This window comes from Clarias gariepinus, chromosome 16 (assembly GCF_024256425.1).
Source record: "Clarias gariepinus isolate MV-2021 ecotype Netherlands chromosome 16, CGAR_prim_01v2, whole genome shotgun sequence".
NCBI lineage: Eukaryota > Metazoa > Chordata > Actinopteri > Siluriformes > Clariidae > Clarias > Clarias gariepinus.
In genome coordinates, this window is record NC_071115.1 from 9,322,815 (window position 1) to 9,341,194 (window position 18,380).

The following is an 18,380-nucleotide window of genomic DNA, read 5'->3' on the forward strand; positions in this document are numbered from 1 at the left end:
TGTTAGTATTGATATAGATTTATATATCATTATATACTTTAATTTCTTTTCTACAGCCGACAACAAAAGTTCAAAATGCTGTGTTCGTGTACATTACAGTATTGAAGCTACAGGTCAAGTTTCGATTACATTCACTTTGTTTCCTGGAGAGAACGTCTGAGAAATACAGATTCGTTCCCACACCAAGGCAACGCTTGGATCATCCGAGGTCGATAGCATCTGATGGATGAGACTATCGTCGTAAAAACGGAGGGCAGGTTTCTACCTCCGCTGTGCCTTGGCTACCAAAAAACTGGGACAAGGCTTGAGGACAGCACCAGAGTGAAAGAAAGCAACAAAAAAAATGATAATAAAAAAAAAAGAAAGAAATCAGGCAGATGAAGTGATACTGCAGATTGTTGTATTCTTCAGAAGCTGGTTTGTGGTAAAATATATTGCCCATGATTTTTAGTAAAAAGAGAATTCTCAGATTAAATCGGTTTTTCACAAGTAGTACTAGAGTACAGACGAGACAGATGTTTCTTACACAGCAACCGGTTTCTATTTAACTTTGTATTATCTTTCATAATCTGGAAAAAAATAATATTCTAAACATATCTTGTGAGTTCAACCAAATATGGAAGACATTAAATGACCTAATTTTAATACCTCTAAAACACAGTAACTCCTGATGGGTTCCAGAAATAAATACCTCAAAGCCCAGAAATAACAGACAGACAGTGGACAGATCAGCAGTGCGCACGTACATATGTGTATGTGTGTGTGTGTGAGTTTGTGTGTGTGTGTATGTGTAGAGCGTTAGTTTTTCTCAGGCGCATCGGCCACCAGGCTTTTATTCTTGTTCGGCAGAGCGAAAGGTTGCCGGATGTTCTGGCGGTCTTTCTCAGCCTCCAGATCTTCGTCGTATGTCTCGTCCTCGTCCTCAGCCTCGCTGTGGTGTGGGGACGAATGGAGCGAGTGTGCAGGCGAGGGCGGCACTGAGGCTGGACGGGGGTACCGGAAGCCCGTGGTCTGCAGGAGAAAAGCACAAACGTATAATGTTCGAGAACTATAGGCAGTTATTAAAAATTATTTTACACATTTAGTAAACTAATCAGACCTTTTATGTCCCTGGATTATGAATACAGGTAGTCTCTAACTTACGAACATTCATGTTACGAATGTCCACAAATACGAACGAACTGTGATTGTACGAACATCATGGAAGTAGCTCACGTGTATTGTAAAAAATAGACACTGCAGTGCACCAGATACCAAAATATTTATATACAACATTGTCAGTGTGTAAGTGAATGTGTAAGATTCAGTGTATTGTATGTGTGTGTGCGCATGTGTAAGGGGTGCATGAGTAATGAGTTGATTTCAATGAATCAGTCAGGGAGCACGATTAAAGAAAATATCTGTCCTGTAAAGCTGTGCTGATGGTTAATAATCCTAATTTCGGAAAATCCTCAACAAAACAGAGTTCACAGTCCAATACAGTGGAAAACAGCTCTGAGGAGACGAAATGGTGTCCGGCATCCCACTTGCGATTTAAAAGCGCAGAGACAACGCTTACATTTTCGAAGGCGCAGTTACAGGTTTTGGCCACATGACGGCAGTGTGTGGAAAGGGGACAGATTTTAAACATAAAAAAAAATAAAAAAAATTTCTCTGGGTGCTTACCGAGGTTGGATCATGGGGCTCATACATGTAAAACTCAGGGAAGGCTTTGGCTAAAGCCATGTGACGAGCAGCTACATAATACTGAGAGAAAGAAGGGAAAAAAATAAAAACATCAACCATGTTCATATGCATTTACTAAAATTGCGTCTGTATTGCATAAATTAATAAATCAATTATTTTTATGATATATAATTTCGGAATGAGTGAGTGAGCGTCTGTCTGTCTGAGTTCAAGTGACCAACCCGGCCCAGATATCTCCAGTCCAGCAGGTCGCTGAGGCGTTCCGTGCGGTTCCTCTGGATGATGCGCTGTCTGCGGCTCTGCTGGCAGAACTGGAACAGGAAGGAGGTCAGCTGGTTACACGACTCGTCCACGCTGCGAAACCGCCGGTCCAGGATATAAATCCCTGTGATAGACATACAGACCAATAGAATTCCAGATACAACAGAACAAGCCTCTGGTGAACATATTCATGCTGAGATCCTTCATATTTGTTCTTTGTCTCACCGTAAGAAGTCGGGTCAGCTATGTGCTCCTCCATAAAACAGCCAAACCCAGAGAGATTAGTGGAGATGGAGGGAATCCCCATCACGGTGCACTCGGCTGAGTAAGACAGGAAGAGATAGAAAGAGATCCCTGATCAGGGACGTTTTAATTCTAAAAGACCCTCACCATTGCCTTCTACTCTCCCAAGTTCTCCGTCTCTCCTGCATACATTACCTACACGACAGCAATACATGCTCGACGTCTCGCTTCCCTAGTACTCCTCACTGAGTCTTGTTGGATGTTTACCTGCTATAAATAGATAGCTATTAAGGTTGCTGATTCAGTTTCTTAGTCTGCTGATTAATACTTCCTCTTTCTGTTTTTTTCCCTCGTCACGTTTACTTTGTCCGGTGTTAAATGCAAATATCTCCCTTTGGGTTCATTATCCTATTTTTGTTAACCATTAATGTTTTCTTTCTCCACACTATACCGTTCCCCTCTTGCTTTGACAATTTGATATTTGACCTCAATAACGGGCTGTTTGGGGGTTTGTAAAAGCAGCAAAACAGGGAAAAAATCCAGCCAGGACGCAGGGTCTGAGTTGTAATACATCTTGAACGTTATCAGATGCATTTTAGAGATCTTTAAATAGTTACAATAATATTTTGCGTACTTTTTGCAGCCATGAAGTACAAAATACATTTGAATCAATTTAACATAATTTATAATAATAAGTGTAAAATATTGATCCTGAGAGACTGATTGGTTGCCTGATTAAAATGAGCCCACTCCCATGCCCCAATGTTCTGACGCAGCTTGCAAGCTTCTTTAAATGTGGTAAATTTGATATTTCTACAAAATCCTTTGCTCTGCACTAGAACTAGAAAATTGGTCTCGAATTTTAAGTCTATGAGATTTTTTTTTTTTTTTAAAGTCATAGTACCCCATTCCCAAATAAGATGCACGACTTGACACCTCTTTCTACTAGTTACGTGACTACATTTGCATTGAAGAAGAAAAACTTGAGAAGTACATTTTCTGAAGAAGATGCGAGGGGCGCTTGCCATGGCAAATAAATTGAGTCATGTTAGCAACATGCTAATATATGTAGCATTGTTGCTATCAACCTGCTAATCATGTTAGCATCCTCCTAGCAACCTGCTAGTCATTTAGCATCCTGCTAGCAACCTGCTAATCATGTTAGCATCATGCTAGCAACATGCTACTAATGTTAGCATCATGCTAGCAACATGCTAATATATGTAGCATTGTTGCTATCAACCTGCTAATCATGTTAGCATTCTGCTAGCAACCTGCTAGTCATGTTAGCATCCTGCTAGCAACCTGCTAATCATGTTAGCATCATGCTAGCAACATGCTACTAATGTTAGCATCATGCTAGTAACATGATAATCATATTAGCATCATGCTCACTGCATGTTAATAATGTTAGCATCATGCTAACCGCATGTTAATCATGTTAGCATCATCCTAACCGCATGTTAATCATGTTAGCATCATGTTAGCATCATGCTAACAGCATGTTGAATGTTGCTGGGGCGTGGCTCTTCAACAATGGGATCCACTGTTAGGTTCAGTTTTAAAGTTCCTATGGAAGTTACCATTATATATCAATTGGGCAAATATGGGCACCTCTTGCACCCCTGGGGTACAACTTATAGCCTCTTGCTGGGTATGTCTGACAGCAAGCATAACTTTTCATTGGTCTACGACAAATGGTACAGAACTAGTTACGTGCCAAACTTTTGTACAGAAGAAAAAAAAATCTGGATAACCATCACAGAGCGCACTTAGAGAGACCTAGCCTTTAAAATTAGGTTCACGTAGAGCATAAAACCATTTATAGAGAGTCAATAGCAAGAGGTAATTTTCTTGAGACAAAACCTTTATAAATAAATAAATAATTAAGATACATTAGTGTTTGTGGGCATTTTTATACCCAACCTGGTGTGTATCCCCAGGGTTCATAGTACGAAGGAAAAACTCCAAGATGACAGCCTCGAACGAATTCCTCATAGTCCATGGGCAGCAGTGGGGAAGTGGAGGACAGAAACTCTGGATGGAAGATGACCTGCCACAAAGGAGTGTGTGCTTAGTGAGTCTACCTCGTACCTGACGCATTTGTGCATATCTGCACAACGTGTGTTTGTTTGTAAATACCTTGACGCGATCCTGAGAGCTGTTGAAGAGCCCGATGCGGCGGATGGCTGAGAGGATGGGGTCGGAGCTGTCCTCCAGCATGTTGTGGGTGCAGACCGGAGGAAGACACTGGCGCTGGGTAGCAAAGATGGCTCTCTTCATCATGGTGAAATCCTCCTTGTCTAACATCTTCGATACCTCTGGGAGCTGCCCGCTGATAAAACGAGCGGGTGAAAATTTCTTCGTTAAGTAAACATTTAAGCTACTTTTTTTATTGCGTTCATATAAAGTGAGGATACTCACACGAGCAGCGATTCGTAGAGTTTCTTCCCGAAGCGCTCTTTTACAGTCTGTGCCGTATCCCTGATTACAACAAAACGCACCATCACTATGGATGTCAGCGGTCACTATGGCAACATGGGTGTAGCTATATATGCCCTCACAGAGCATTATGATTACCAGAGCTGTTTCCGTACGGCTTGACCCTTCAGCGTCTCCACGTTGAAGTTGTTGGTGCGGGCGGGCATGATGAAGAACGCTATCACCGTAACCTGGCTGTGGTTCACCTGATGAAAAGGAAACGCATGACAAAGACATGAGCAGCTTTTAAATCTGTTGCATGTTCGTTTTTTTTCTTCTGCTTTTACTATATTTAGATTGGATTAGATTGCAGAAAGATTTTCAATTTACACACCCTCAGTAAATAGTTGAGTCTGGCCAGGGCTTCGAGGAAAACGTCAGCTCCTTTATTTGAGAACTCGTAGCGTCCAGCAATGAACAGAAACACGGTTTTATCCAGGTTGAAATCTAAATGCCTGCATGGAAACAGTAAACTTTCAATACCGCGCATGCACTTGTGTGGTTTTTGTGTCTATGTGTGATGGTCTAACCCGTAGAAATGCCCTCTGATGAACTCTTGAATGCGCGCCTTGCTCTGGGCGTGGAGGTTCTGAAACTCGTGCATTGCGGAGAACTTTTTCACATTCAAACCGTTAGGAGTCACGATATCTACAAGAGAAAGACGAGTCAGAGTTGGGAGAGAGAGAAACAAACAGTCAGACCATACAAAGGGTGTTCAAGTCAACCCGGGAATTCTGGTGAACGAAAGCGTAAAAAATGATTTCAAGCGCAGTATGATGATGAGACTGTGTGAATGGCTTTAAAGCAGGCCGTACATCACTTGCACATTAAAGATACCCGGCTGGGTGTTATTTGCCACATCCTGACCTCCACATGTTTGGGCCATTAAGTAAAGTTAAGCCTTTATTTGTCACGTATACCTTAATGCACAGTGAAATTCTTTCTTTGCATATCCTAGCATAGTGCATGGAGCACAGAGTCAGGCATGATACAGCGCCCCTGGAGCAGATATAAGTTAAGGGCCTTGCTTAAGGGCCTAACAATGGCAACCTGGTGAAGCTGGGGGTCGGACCGCCAACCTTCCGAGCCTTAACCCTAGTAAAGGGTGTTCCTGGGAGGCCAGGTTTCCAGACGTGAAGCAGGCAGTCCGATCATGGCTCCAGCGTACTGAGAAAACTTTCTACCTTTAAGGTATCCAAGCACTAGTGTAGCAGGGGATTCTATAGAGAAATATTTACCGGGCGCGGGTTTTGAATCTCGACTGTGTTCTGCTATTCTGCATAATCAAAAGTCCTGGTTCGACTTGAACGCCCCCATACAGCCCTATTTTTATTTTAAAAAAATTTAATGGCTTAAATTAAGTTCAAATGCTAAAAAAACGAATGAAAACGGTAGACGCAGACACAAAGGCCCTTACGCTGTGTTTGACTTAAGTTTGCAATGCAAAATTTCTGAAAGTCTGGAAGGTTTCTCAGTCCCTGAACTTCATATCGACATGGCTTCTCATACCATCAGAACTTATTTCGATTTTAAGCTGTATATACACTAGTATTTGATTTAGATTAAATCAACATACAGGCATTTTCACATGTTAAAGGGTAATAACGTATGTACACTGACTATAGAGTTCTCTGGATTGAGAAGATAAAAAAAAAGTATATCTTTAAAATAAATGACCTAGAATGTTGTTACCAAGAGGTGAACACAGAGACTTTATGCTTCCCCCACCCACTTGTAGCTAGAACTCACGGAGATTAAAAATAATGTAATTTTGTAATAATGCAATTAAACAAAGGTAAAAAAAACAATTTTAAATTAAAAAAAGATAACCTTCAGAATCAACAAGAATCTTCCTAAAAAAAAAAAAGAAAAAAGAGACGAAAATGTGTTTTAGACTTGAGATTTAAGATTTCTTTTTATTATTATTGCACAATATTCCCTAAAATTTCCTAAACTTCTAAAAAACAAAAAAATAAAAAATTAGGATTAAGTTCCTGCCCTTCTTCCTTCCTTCTTTTGCTAGGTTTCTGACTGAACTGATCAAAGACACGATCGAATTCTTGTAATCAATCATAACGCAGAAGGCGGGGTTTCTCAACCTCACACAACCTTGCTAACAGAAACTGCAAAAGTGTTAACCGACTGCTCTTGATTATTTGAATAATCATCATGACTACTTATTAAATAGACCTACACATAAATGAGGTTTAGATCGAGACTGAGATTTAATAATTAACAAGTGTTGTGGTAAAACGGCAATAAAGATGCACAACAATTTAAGTCACTCCTTCCTGCTCAAGAATTCGAACCAATAATAGACGAGACTGAATTCTGCTAACCAATGATAACGCGGAAGGCGGGAGGCTTGCTAAGAACAGGCACGGTGGCTTAGTGGTTAGCACTGTGGCTTCGCACCTCCCGCCTCAGGTCTGTGTGCATGGAGTTTGCATGTTCTCCCCGTACTTGGTGGTTTCCTCCGAGTCCTCCGAGTCCTCCGGGTTTCCTCCCACAGCCCAAAGACATGCAAAGTAGGTTAAGTGGAGTTCCCGAATTGCCCGTAGTGTGCACTACGATGGATTGGATTGTACCCACAAACAGTGATGAATTGTCTAATTAACGTTGACACGGGAACGAGGCGGAGAGGTCAGACAGACGGGATTCACCTGGTTTCCTCTTGAGCAGGTGCTCGGCCTCGATGGCTGTGATCTTGGACACAGTGGTGAAAACGTGAGCGCAGCGTGCAGCGGCCCGCTCGATACAGTAGCGGTGATAGATCTGTCTATCGCCTGCCTCCTTATCAACATTGAACTATATATAGAAAGAGAGAGAAAGAGTCATGCATCTTTAAATGTTTGTACTATTATTATTTATAAAATCATGCTTCATTTCTAAATTCATCCTTCCACACACACACACACACACACAAACCTCTGCCAGGTTGTTGTAGAAGTCAACGTTGCCGGCACACAGGTATCTGCCGAGAAGCGTGGCGTGAGTGGTGAAAATGGTCGCTACGGGCAAGTGCCTCTGTCGGCACAAGACCAGCCCCAGTCCAGCCAGCCACTCGTGAAAGTGTGCCAGGATGTGTGGGGGTTCTTCACACTGCGCTGCATACTGAAGCACAGAATACAGACATGTAGCAGGAATAGAAAAAACCTGCATAACAAACTGCGATACACACATGGACACACACCTCTCCGAGCAGCCAGGCGGTGAGGAAGCCGAACAAGACGGCGTCGTTGGCCTCGCGGTCGAACCAGGGCACGCCGATGGCACAGTTTTCCCATAGTTCACTCTTCCAGCGATCCAGAGACCAGGCGGTGAAACCAACATCCAGCAGGATGACATACGGAGAGCCCTCAATCAGCCAACGCCCAAAATACACCTACACACACAGACATATACTTATACACAGAAATCCCTCTTACATGACAGCAGTTTAGCGAGTATACAGCTTTTGAAGTCACGCGACTACCATGATGTCAGTCAAAACAGCAGTAGGTTAGAGGTACTGTTGACAGACATTAGGCTATTATGTATTTTCCTTGATAATTACGTTCGAGATGCACATCAGAGCCAAAAAATAACAAAAAAGATGATTACCTGATCATTAACTGGTTTCCTACCGGATTACCCGGTGTTTAAACTGTAACCTAGCAACTGATAGATTCTGTTCTACTGAATATTTTCATATGCATAAAAGTGGATGAAGAAGGTAATAAGGACATTAATTTAAATGATTATGTTAAAAAATATCTTATCAATCTTCTTATTCTATCTTAGCTTTCCTTTAAGGTCAAGAACAATCGTGTATGCTTCACTGCATATTACACTGTGTATAGGTGACAAACGTTGAATTTCCTAGACGGTACCATTAACTATTACTGGCATTTCAAGCTTTCTAATGACTGGTAGCCCCCTACTTACGAACGAGTTTCATCCCGGGAGCAGGTTCATAAGTCAGATTTGTTCTTAAATCTGACAAAGTGAGTCTTTGACACAAATATACAATGAAAAGTATACCAATCCATGTATTGTCTCTGCACCTTAAATCGCGAGAGGAATTCCGGGCGCTATTTTGTCTCAGTTATTTTCCACTGTATTGGACTGTAAACTCTGAATTAGGATTATTCACCATCAGGACAGCTTTACAGGACAATCATTTTCTATCATCGTGCTTCCGGACTGATTCATTGAAACCAATGAGGCAGACTCATATCTCCCACACCGCGGCCCCCAGCAGACCGAAGTCCGTTCGCATCTGCAGAAATTCGTAACTCGAACGTTCGTAAGTTGGGGACTACTTGTAATAGCCAACTAACTATTCAGGGGTTTATCAGGGGTCAGAGAGGGATCTAGGATTCAGTCTGGTGTTGGAAGCTTGTCAGCATGGGCGGTTTAGAGGCAATTCCGTACGACTTCGAAGCAGTTAGTAAGGAGACGATGTTGACGATGACATAACGTTATCAGATGTGTCTTCTTGCTGAAAGGTTCATAAGTCAGATTTGTTCTTAAAAAAAGTAAAAAAAAAAGTAAAAAAAAAAAAAAAAGGCATGAAAGTGCTCCCATGACTGGATTCGAATTTGGGTTTAGGCACTGGCATTTGGTTAAGTAAAATCCCTTTTGCTGTACGGAAGTGGGAGGAAGGATGCAGAGTTTTGGCATGGACTTCAGTAAAGCGCCTAAATAACCGAAGACTGGCTTTCTGCATGTTAAAAACATTCATTCCACAATATTAGTTCTGGATAGGCCCACCATACTAGCTTTATCTTTCTATACAAGTACATTCATTTCAGGGAATGCTAGTTTGCTAGTTTGCATCTAGTTTATTAGACCAGCAACCATGAATTAAATAAATCAATCATGAAATGAAGAATGAAATAACCCATTTAAATACCAATTTACTTTTAAATATTAAATTGTTGATTGCACAGATTAATGACGGTTAACAAATATGCATCCCCTTCCTGATGCAACCCTCCTATTTTATCCAGGCTTGGGACTGGCAGTGCACCCAGTGGCTGGGGTTTGGGCATTGGTTGAGGAATCGAACCTCGGCCTTCTGCACGGCAGACGACGACCGACCACTGAGCCTCCATTGCTCTTATTTACTTACTTACTAATTTAATATTGTGACACACTACCTTCTATAATCTACGGCCTCTAAGCAAGAGCGGAGAAAAACTCTTTTTTTCTTGTACTTCTCCATGGATTACAAAAAACAAGGCTGCTCTTACTGTCTGACTCTCTTTCATTTGTATGTACACACACTCAAACATTTAGCCAAAGGTCTGAAATAGACCTTAGTCATGTGTGAGACATTGATATAGCTTGTAACCTTTACACATGCATACCATGGAGGTGGATATGAACACTGAAACACACACACACACACACACTTCTCAGAATGAGGGTTTAAGCTTTCAGAATGAGGTTGGGTTGAAAGAGTAATATGTATTGTGTGTGTGTGTGTGTGTGTGTGTGTATAAAGGGAAAGTAATATGACCTCTGCATTATCCTGAAGTGAAAATAAAAAAGGGAAACAAAGGTGTGTACCTTGCATCCGCTACTATTCATCTTGTCGATGGTCCTCCTCAGTGCCGCGTTCGGGGGCTCGATCAATTCAACCTGGGTCCTGACATTGGACTCCATATAGGGCCCCACTAAGAAGTAGTTTTCCCCCCATTCCTCACAGGTCAAACGTGCTTTCGTCTGGATCACTGTGTAGATGCCTCCAACTGCCAAAGGACACACACACACACACACACGCACACACACTTCTCAGAACGTCGCACAGCTTCTCAGGACTGAACGATGAAGCAACAAAGCGTCAATAACTCTCAGTTTATAAAATCTAAGCCTGGAACACGTTGCAGTGGTAATGTTGAAGATCATGCCACTTTTGTCTTTTTATTTCGTTTTATAGCACGTGGATTAGATTCATATCTGTAACTCGGACCTGACTTCATGTCTAAGCATTCAAAAGTATGTATCACTTCATTAGAGACTTTCTGCACTTTAGACTGTTAAAGTAAATTCATAAATTTTTCCATATCCCCATGTAAAAGCTTTTTTTTTTTTTTTTTTTTAAACATAACGGTTTGCTGGTGGTTCAGACAGTTGAGGCTTGGGGTTGCTGATCGGTGGGTTGGGGGTTTGGGCAACCGCTACGGTCAGGTTGCCTCTGTTGGACCACTGTGCAAGTCCCTTAACCAAAAGGCCCTGGCCAATTCAACCCAGACATTGCATGCAGCCCCGGTCCCAAGCCCGGTTAGAAAATGGGAGGGTTGCGACAGAAAGGGTATCCGGCATAAAACCTGTGCCTGATTTTGTGGATCCAATGATCCAATGTGGCGATCCATAGGATAAAAGGAGCAAAGCCCAAGAAAAAAAAGTGTTTTTTTTGTTTTGTTTTTTTGTTAAAAAGTTATTGAATCTTTAGAAAGCATTTTTGTTCCCTGGGTCGGGTAACGGTTTCTACAGCAATGGTGGGTTTTATGGGGCTGAGTTGATAGCCCGGCGTCCTAACCCTACTTATCCATGCTTGGGGACTAAATAATTTAGTTTGGGCAAAGGATTAAGTAGTACCCGGGTGGTTTTAGTGCTTAAACCACGACCTCTCTGGTCAGCAACCCAGGGCCTTAACGCCAGAACCACCACTTCCACACATTATTATTAATACTCGGTTTTCACAAGGGGGACATGCATAATTAATGACAATCTCGTACTGTAGTCTCATAGCAGTTTGATGCTTTTAAATATTTGTAATTTTTAAATGAACATCTTTCGCTTTTTAACTTGATACTGGTTCGGTCCTGTTATCACAACATCTAATCAGTTCATGTACTGGTGACACCTCAGATATCACACTACGAAAAACCTCAAGCGGATAGACGTGCAGTACCAGTCAAAAGTTTGGACACAGCTTCTAATTTAGTGACCTTTGCAGATTGTTATTTCTTTCTACATTGCAAAATAAGTCCAAAATATGCAATAATCGTTAGAACAGTTGATATCGAGATGTATCTGCTACTTCTGCTCTGTAAAGCCTCCATATCAACTCTAATAAGGTGCAGTTTGTTACTTGGTGATTTTTGAGGCTGGTAACTGGTGTTCTCAATGAACTTTAGTCTTTGGTCCTGCTTTCCTGGAAAGGTCTTCATGAGAGCCAGTTTCATCATGGTGCTTGCTGGGTTTTGCAAATGCACTTGAAACAATACTCTTCTTGCAAGAACTGTTCCGAAACAGCTGACCTTCATGTCTTAAAATACCAACTGACTGTTGTTCCTACTTCACAATTTTGAAATCTCCAGTATTGTTCTAGAATGCAAAAAATGAATGACTTACAAAAAAAAGGACATTAGAAGGTGAATTAGAAGGCGTTTCCAAACTTTTGACTGGTAATGTAGATAGCAGAAAATTTACCTTCTCTACAGGACAAACGCAAGTAAGCTATGGTGGAGTAACATTTTTAGACATTTGACATGACAAATGTTGAGTGAAACAGATCATGTTCGGGTTATTTCCAAAATCTGCAAGTTCATCGATGCGAACTTGCGCAACAGAAAAGTGCTCGCCTGAACATCTGGACATGAGGACGTGAGTTTTAATCCATGTGCTGAGAGGTGGAAAGTAAAGTGTTTCCTTCATGCATTGAAGATGTTGCAGGAGGTATAGTTTGAAAATATGGAAACGGAGGAATTGCATGGAGGATCCTCCACCCTCGGGGAGAGCTTTGGGCATTGGGCGTTGATTATTACTAATATAAAAAGTATATACTGATTTATCTACTTGAGATAGATATTCCAGATGACCTGAAGAGAATCTTGACCACTAGGTGGACGGCTCTTTCTGCCTTCTTCCACGTCCGAATCTAACAGGATTGGTCAGTAATGCAGAGCTGTTGGTCCAGAAAATTACTCAGACTGGAGAATCTAACACCACACTGGTACAAGAATAGATATGTTACACCTTTCCGATATAACTCTGCAATGGTCTCAACACACCTTCAATGGACGAGCACAAATTAGAGACGTACTGTCCTGGAACCTGTCCCTTAAACTTTCCTACTATGTTATTTGTATTTAAAGTGCAGTGTGTTCAGCTATAGGGTTTCTGAGAGGAAATGAATACCTTTTAAACCATCAAGGTCAGCCGAAGGTCTAAACCTCAAGTGACTATGTATATCCCATGCCCAGATAGCTTATTTTATTTTCGGGTCTGCTGGAATGCTGGAACAGTCCTGACAGGATTAGCTCAAAGTTTAAGTTAAAAAAAAAAACAGATGAGTAGCACATGATCTCTGCCAGCTCAGGCTGACAGCTGACGCTCACTGCAACCTTTCGAATATTACTGCAAATATTACCTTGACTTCAGGTTTCATCCTATAGGTGTAAAGTAGCCTACCTTTATTAGCCACCTCCCATGCGATTTCAAACAGAACGGCATCCTCCAAGTCAAACTCCTCGTCCCAGTCCTCCAGACCTGACAGCGAGGTCACGGAGATACTGCGTGCCAGTGGCATGCTGCGGGAATACAGGAAAAGGGGATCACTCGGTTAACGGGACTAGAATCTCACTGCTTATGCACAAAGCTTCTCGCAAAAACATAGTAAGGCTGAATTGGAATAAACAAGGTTGACATATTCCTGGTTTCCTAATACACAGTGGTTTGTGGGACAAGGGCTGAGGGATGTGGCTTGTGTGTGGCGTGCGCATACAAATAAGCTATGGACACAATGAGCACAAGGAAGAACAGCACAGCAGGTTTAACACACACGAGTCTGGTTCTTCTAGTTACTAAATTTTACAGTACAATAGTCTACACACTTTATTCACCTTTCTAACTTCACTTCATTTGCTCTACTCACTCGCTCAATTTACTCTTCCTACTTACTTTTCCTCGCTCAGTCTGCCCGCCTGTGCACTGCACTCTGCTCCGCCACTCACGCGTCGCACTCTGCTCCGCCACTCACGCAGAGTGAGGAGGGCTGAGTGAGGTGAGCTGGGCGCGCTCACTCGCCTCGACTCGCCAACTAGCACTCGACTCGCGCACTCGACTCGCGCACTCGACTCGCGCACTCGACTAGCACAACTCGACCAGCACTCGAATGTCCATAGCTTATTTGTATGCGCACTCTGCTCCGCCACTCACGCGCTGCACTCTGCTCCGCCGCTCACGCAGAGTGAGGTGAGCTGGGCGCGCTCACTCGACTCGCGACTAGCACTCGACTCGCTCAACTCGACTAGCACAACTCGACTCGCACCCTCTATACTCGGCCCACCTCACCCCCCCACCCCCCCACAATCCGTCATAGATAAACCAGGGTTGGCTGCCATGACCTATGTCTTCACTCCAACTGACACTGCTCTAAGAGGAAGTCACACTGCTGTCCACAATAAAACAAAACCTCATTAACAAAACTGTTTAACAGTTAAACATTAAAAAAGTAACTGATCGCCAGACAGTCACGTCTGCTCTTTATCCAGGCCTTTGTTATTTGTAATCCTGGCCTTAACAGTCAACTATAGCCAGTATAAGCATTACAGCAAATAGATGTATAAATAAAATAGGATGAAAAATCCTGGACAGAACACACATTTTCCTGAATTTTTTTTTTCTAGAACATCTAATTAGTCCTTATATAAATTAACAAATATAATTTATTTCCCATACAGCAGAGCGGTTTAGAGCTTAGAGATATTTTATCACTGCTTTCTAAAAACAATACATTATTTAAACCCAAGAACATATTTTCGGCTCTTGGTTTCCTGTTCCATTTAGGATATAGATGGCCGTCTCTGCACTCATCCCAGCCCTTACCTAGCTTAATCCAAAGGTGCTTGCGCTTTACTGTTTCATTAATCGCACCGCAAAGTGCACTGTAAGAAACACTATACTACAGCAGTCTGCCTCACCTGACATGATTAAAAAGTAATTCTTCCTTCAAAAACATTCGTGATTTTCTGGCAGATTTTCTGGCGAATTTTATCTTAACACCCATTTTACACGTGGCCATAAACACAAAACATGTGGCATGGTAAAGTGCTCATTTCCATGCGGCAGGCTTCTGTGACCCCGCCGTCGCAATGGGTGATATTTTAAGAGCGATTAATAAGAATTATACATGTTATATTTCAAACTCTGTTCACGATCCAAGTCAGATGGTATAATTTTAAGTTCTGGTTCTTCTACTGCAGTAAAATAATCCTTATTTCTTTACTGACTAATTAACTCTCAGATTTCATGCAAAGACAAAAAGATGATGATAGCAGGAAGGGAGATAGAGAAAGTGCATGAAAGTTTAAAGCAAGTTGAGGCAGCACTCCTCTCAAATCTGAATTCAAATTAATTTCCATGCCCTGTTTTTAATCAGATTATTAATACATTTCCCAGACATTGCATGAAAAGGGTTGAGCAATGCAAGGTGACAGAACGAGAAATGCCATGATGAAACCTTAACCATTTACAACATATTCACTTCTTATACACACCCGAATTCACACCCCTCTCTATCCCCTCTACACGACATGCACATCACAAGCCTCGTCAGGCAAATCTTCCTTCTTAGATATGATTTCCTGTCATGATGGCACAAATAAATGTTTAAAGGACACACATATGTTGCACCGGTTTGAGCCGGTATGCTCACTGTAACCAAATCACATCCAGAATTGTGTAAACAATAAATTCAATAAACTCATTTGACTGATGAGTGTTGAGTCACCAAAAGTGCACAAGAAAACAAAGGAGAAGAAGAAGAAAAAGAAGCCATGCCTCAAGTAACACGACTCACAGGATGTTACATCATCTCTGTACCCAGAGGATAACGACTCAAGGACAAGTACATTTGTCTCATTTCTAAATCGCAAAAACATTTGCAATTCTAGCGTACACTGTACTGGGAGTAAAGTACATGCAACATAAACACTGTTGACCAGATAAAGAATGCATGCTATACACGATTGCGCAATCCCCTTTCTATCGCTTCAAGGTGAACCTTTGCAGAAGCCTGCCGAGAAAACAATGTAAAATTTTATGTGAAATCCTTCTATGTGAAGTGTTTCTCTTCAACCCACAAACTGACAGCACAAGACCTTATCACTAAAGGTTACGTGCTCTTGAGGTCTTCTGGGAGCTTGTCAGCTGTTCGTGATAAGGGTTAAAAGGTCGAGTGCACGGCTTTAGAAATCTTTGTGGCCGTTAGTGGCTTTTCTATTCTGAGTGGCATGTGTATGGAAAATAGAAGCTAACGGAGATATGCATGTTTGTGATTATGATTTGTTATCTGATCAGCGTAATTATTAACCTTATGATCATGAGTGGATCAAAGAATATTAATAATTAGTGGACATTTTAGAAACACCAAAAATTTGTTAATATTCTGCATCTGGGCTTTCTCCCTCCCTGATCCCGAACATCTAATGAGTTGACGCTAGTGCTGTACAATTTAATTTAATAAATAATTGAATAAACAAACAAATAAATAAAAATCGCATTTTGACACATTTTGAGTTTGCGATTCAAACTGAAGCATTTAATTATTAAACATACCATTTTTTGTTCATATGTATTTATCAAGGCAAATAATTGAACAAATTATAAAATTAAGAGGGTGACTTCTTTTTTTCCTGACTACGCATATTACCTGTAATAAATTACATCCATTTGTAATTAAATAATTGCACAGGTCCATATTGCGATTTGCATTTTTATTCGATTAACTAAGCAGTACTAGTTGTCGGGTACCTACTAACTGATTCCATTTTTCTTTTTTTAAAAAGCAGCATACATAGAGATCGCTAATAATAGCTATAACTTTATAGGGGTGGAGTCAGATCTTTTACAATTGGATGGCCAGACTAGACACAATGATCTTCTTTGAATAGCAACCTAGTATCCATAGGATACTAACAACAAAAATTCGCCCATAACAAAAAACCTCAAAGCTAACGTAACTAATGTTAGTCTACATCTCATGAGGTGTGAACATTATGAATTTGATACCATAAGCTAATTATAACTGCTAAAGCTAATGGATTAAAAAGATTCCAACATTAATAAGGTAAAATTTTGAACAATATTTGACAAAATACTTGACAATCCGTGATAAACTAAACCAAGAGATGTCTTATTGGAGTGCACATGTTTCTGATGAGGGTGGACACATGTCACTCTGGTGCCATTCTCTGGACCATGCGCGTTTTCTTACCATGTTTGCTATTTTATCATAGACAGCAAGTTAGAACAAAGAGTGAACATGAAATTCTGCCATATCTGCCATAAAGACATTTGATATGATTCTGCGATTTTATGGCGAAGTTTAATAGCGATGCTACAATGAGTCATTTGAGGTGTTTTGAGAGGCACACATGCTTCAAGGATGGAAGGACCTTACTGGAAGATGACGAAAGGTCAGGAAGTCCAGGCAATCCTCGCGTGTGATTAGAGCGCTGATGAAACTCGGGTGTATGGGTACGACCCTGAGATGAAGCAACATTTTTCACAGAGGAAATCTCCTCGAACAAAATAGGTGAGGCAGTTTAGCAGCTCGACCGGGTGTCTTTTTCGACATTCATGGCATTGTGCATCGAGAATTCTAATTCCATTTCCAGATGTTTTAAGGCATCGGATGGAGCATGAACGACAAAAGTGACCGGATATGAGGCACACTAATTTCAAAATATTTTGATACCCAATCGTAAACAACACAAACATCACGGTTAAATAGTGATGAGTGAACTGAGCACCTTGGCTGAGACGATATTACATTTGTGTTTTTTTTTTATGAGTAGAAAAACATGAAATATGTCCATATAGGTGGGAATACGTGATGTAACTTATTAGACTTTATGAATTTATGAAGACTCGGTTTGTAAATCAACGTGAAGGTTTTTTTTTTTTTCCCTTTTAAGGAGCCCGCTTAATCGCCTTACGCGCAGGAGACTGTCAGTGGTGTACGTGCCTCCGCGCCACGCGGAACTCTTCAGCGACGTGACGTCACTGCGACCACAACCGCTGTAGCGCGAGCGCAGTTTCACTCTCTCATATTGTATCTCTTATTTATAAGGATCGTTTTTTTCCCCCATCTGTCTGGGAATTCATATACATATACGAGTTAGAAGGGGGCGTGGCAACGCCTATAGATCCTAGCAACAGCGTGAAAAAAAAAGCCTGACTTTGACATTGAGCGTGACACAGGCTTGGTTTTAGCTGGATAGTGGATTAAGTAGCGGGTAACAGGGTTGCGTGCGATGCACGACAAGGAAACAGCGTTTGAACGTTCGCTTCAATCCGGGATAAACACGTTAGCATTACGTGCGCGTGTATTATATTTACATAATAAAAGAGTATGTCTTATTTTCGATTCCCATCATCAGATGACCAAACAAGGATCCGGACAACCGAGAGAGAGAGAGAGAGATTAGGAAAAAGATTGGCTTTGACACGCAGCACGAGCACACGACATCAACACATCCCCGGTTCACGATTCACGACATGCATTTCACTTTTGTTTGCCTGCAGGAGCGATAAACAAATAACGCGATAAAGACAAAACACAAGGTCAGGTGCTCTTACCCTGCAGCGACGGCGTCCTGTCCTCGCGCAGGAACACAGCGCACGCATCTGCGCCAATCAATCACCGACTGGATCACTTTGGGGGCGGGACAAGTGGGTGGAGGGGTTGGGGGGCGGGGCCACCGTGTGAA

General features: G+C 41.6%; 1 protein-coding gene across 1 annotated transcript; it reads right to left on the reverse strand.

Moving 5' to 3' along the window:
- Positions 1-14: 14 nt before the first annotated feature.
- gys1 (glycogen synthase 1 (muscle)) lies at positions 15-18,332 on the reverse strand. Its single transcript, XM_053515130.1, has 16 exons — positions 18,250-18,332; positions 13,078-13,196; positions 10,228-10,409; positions 7,865-8,056; positions 7,600-7,785; positions 7,335-7,479; positions 5,202-5,319; positions 5,006-5,126; positions 4,771-4,877; positions 4,615-4,674; positions 4,333-4,525; positions 4,117-4,243; positions 2,173-2,268; positions 1,908-2,071; positions 1,666-1,746; positions 15-1,011 (listed from the first exon to the last, which is right to left on the reverse strand). Exons 2-16 carry the CDS (start codon positions 13,193-13,195, stop codon positions 799-801), a joined length of 2,103 nt encoding a protein of 700 aa, XP_053371105.1. The 5' UTR covers position 13,196; positions 18,250-18,332; the 3' UTR covers positions 15-798.
- Between the last annotated feature and the right edge of the window lie 48 nt (positions 18,333-18,380).

Bases quoted from the DNA above. Each gene is read 5' to 3' on its own strand.
- gys1 (XM_053515130.1), bottom strand. From the start codon at position 13,195: ATGCCACTGGCACGCAGTATCTCCGTGACCTCGCTGTCAGGTCTGGAG. The intron at 5,320-7,334 runs GTGAATCCCGTC...TTTCTCTTGTAG, and splicing joins CCTGCTCAAGAGGAAACCAG to ATATCGTGACTCCTAACGGT. The intron at 1,012-1,665 runs GTAAGCACCCAG...TTTCTCCTGCAG, and splicing joins AGCCCCATGATCCAACCTCG to ACCACGGGCTTCCGGTACCC.